The 1,987-nt window shown below is 38.7% G+C and overlaps 1 protein-coding gene across 1 annotated transcript; it reads right to left on the bottom strand.

The window, feature by feature from the left end:
- Positions 1-879: 879 nt before the first annotated feature.
- On the bottom strand, positions 880-1,547 carry LOC141618023 (protein FAR1-RELATED SEQUENCE 5-like). Its single transcript, XM_074435147.1, has 2 exons — positions 1,243-1,547; positions 880-1,129 (listed from the first exon to the last, which is right to left on the bottom strand). Exons 1-2 carry the CDS (start codon positions 1,545-1,547, stop codon positions 880-882), a joined length of 555 nt encoding a protein of 184 aa, XP_074291248.1.
- Positions 1,548-1,987: the final 440 nt, after the last annotated feature.

The following is a 1,987-nucleotide window of genomic DNA, read 5'->3' on the forward strand; positions in this document are numbered from 1 at the left end:
GTTCATTTCACAAAGAGCTTATGTGCCTCCATATAAGATTGATGATTTTGGAAGGTAAACACTATGCGCTATGCTTGTATAATTTAATAATTATTTAACATTAATGTAATATGCTTTAACAAGAAACCAAATTATACATACCTGTCAGATGGTTTGTTTCTTTGCAAGTCCTAGAGTTGTGTCCTTGGCGGCCACATGTTTTTGCAAGACCTCTTCTCTTTTCCTCTCTTCTTTAGGGCTTTTAACATTTGTGATTCAATTCTCTTGCCCTTGGTCCTACCCTTGTTTTTAGATTTTTTAGGAACATGAATCACCAACTTCTCAGGTATTTTGCAGCCCACGTACTTTTCTATTTCTTTCATCTTGTCTTTCTTCTTTGCTGGTACACTTCTGTTACTAATCAAATCCAATCTAATATCTCTCAGTTTTTCAATCAAAAGCTTCATGTCGTTATCATCACACTCAGCTACGCTGACACAAGAATAAACCTCTTGCCATACCAAGACTCAAACTTTTCCGGTCGTAAAACTTTGAGAGACATCTATCGATTTGCCATCTTTGTCAAAGACAGCTTACTCATTGCACTTTTGTCCATCTTTGCATTATGTACTCGTTCTGGTATTTTTGAAAATCTTGGTTGTGTAGAATCCAAAGGCGTTGCTCGCACAACAAGCCCATTTCTCGAAACATAGAACAGAACAAGTAATCTCCATGTTATCCGGTGAATATGCTACGTTCCATGACTTATTTGGCATCCGCAAGTCTGTTAGAATATATATTTTTGTCTCATCAATCTTCTCCACATCTTTAAAACGGCAATCGACAAAGCCGCAACCAATTCTGTTTGGAAGTCTTTGAAAATGTTGTGCGAGTACATTTTTAAGCATGGACTTCAAAGTTTGACTTTGTTTTCCGTGGGATTTCAGAGTGTTTGTTGTCACTGTTCAATTTGGTCTGCTTGTGTCTTTGTGCTTCCAAGGCACTCTCATAGCACACCCAAAACTCAACAAGGGTCAAATGAGGTGTGAGGAACCTGTCAAAGAAACTGTTTTCACTCTCAGACCTAGAAGTAACCCTCATCAAGCTAGACATTGAAACATCTTTAAAATAGGCAGGGATCCACTGTTCCCTGAGATCGTACAAATCTGAAAACCACTCGTGTATACAAGTTGATAATCAGTCATTATCTTCCCCCATTGTTCTTCGAATTCATCAGGCTCAAGTTGGTTGTTCCAAACACACCTATTGAGCCTGGTCTTAAAATACTCATCTTGAAACAGTTGATAACTGACTTTCTCTCTTAGTTTCTTCATTATGTGCCACATGCACAGTCTGTGTGTTGACTCCTTAAACACTTCCGGGACTACCGACTTCATTGATTTGTCCTGATCAGTAATTATAATTCTCGATTGGCACCCGCCCATTGCTTCCAAAAATGTCTTGAACAGCCATGTATAACACTCAATACTTTCATCACCTATCAACCCAACTCCAAACGTTATGCACCTTTTGTGGTGATCAACTACTGTGAAAGGCACAAACACCATATCGTACTTGTTTGTTCCATATGTAGCATCTGCTGATAAAACCTCTCCGAACAAAGATGTAGTTCTTTATGCAGATCGGATCCGCCCAAAACACTCAACCCAGGCACTTGTTTTCATCTACTATAAAATCAAAGTAAAATGAACTGCATGTGTCTTTTCTCCCAATAAGATTTTCAACAAACATTTGTGCATCAAAATTACCAATGTAGGTTTTTATGTCCCTGACAAAGTTTTTGAAATCAACCTCAGTAGCCCCAATGTTGTCGTAACCTCCACACAGCTCCTTCCAACCTCTATAGGCTTTCACAACACCTAGTTTTAGCACCTTTACCTTTGTGACAAATTGCTTTTGTACCTCTGTCATTTTTCGGTTTCCTTTCAAGAATATTGTAGATTCAGGCGAAGCAAGTGGATGGTTATGCGCTTCATCGAATCTGGTA

The sequence above is a fragment of the Silene latifolia genome, chromosome X (genome assembly GCF_048544455.1).
Source record: "Silene latifolia isolate original U9 population chromosome X, ASM4854445v1, whole genome shotgun sequence".
Lineage (NCBI taxonomy): Eukaryota > Viridiplantae > Streptophyta > Magnoliopsida > Caryophyllales > Caryophyllaceae > Silene > Silene latifolia.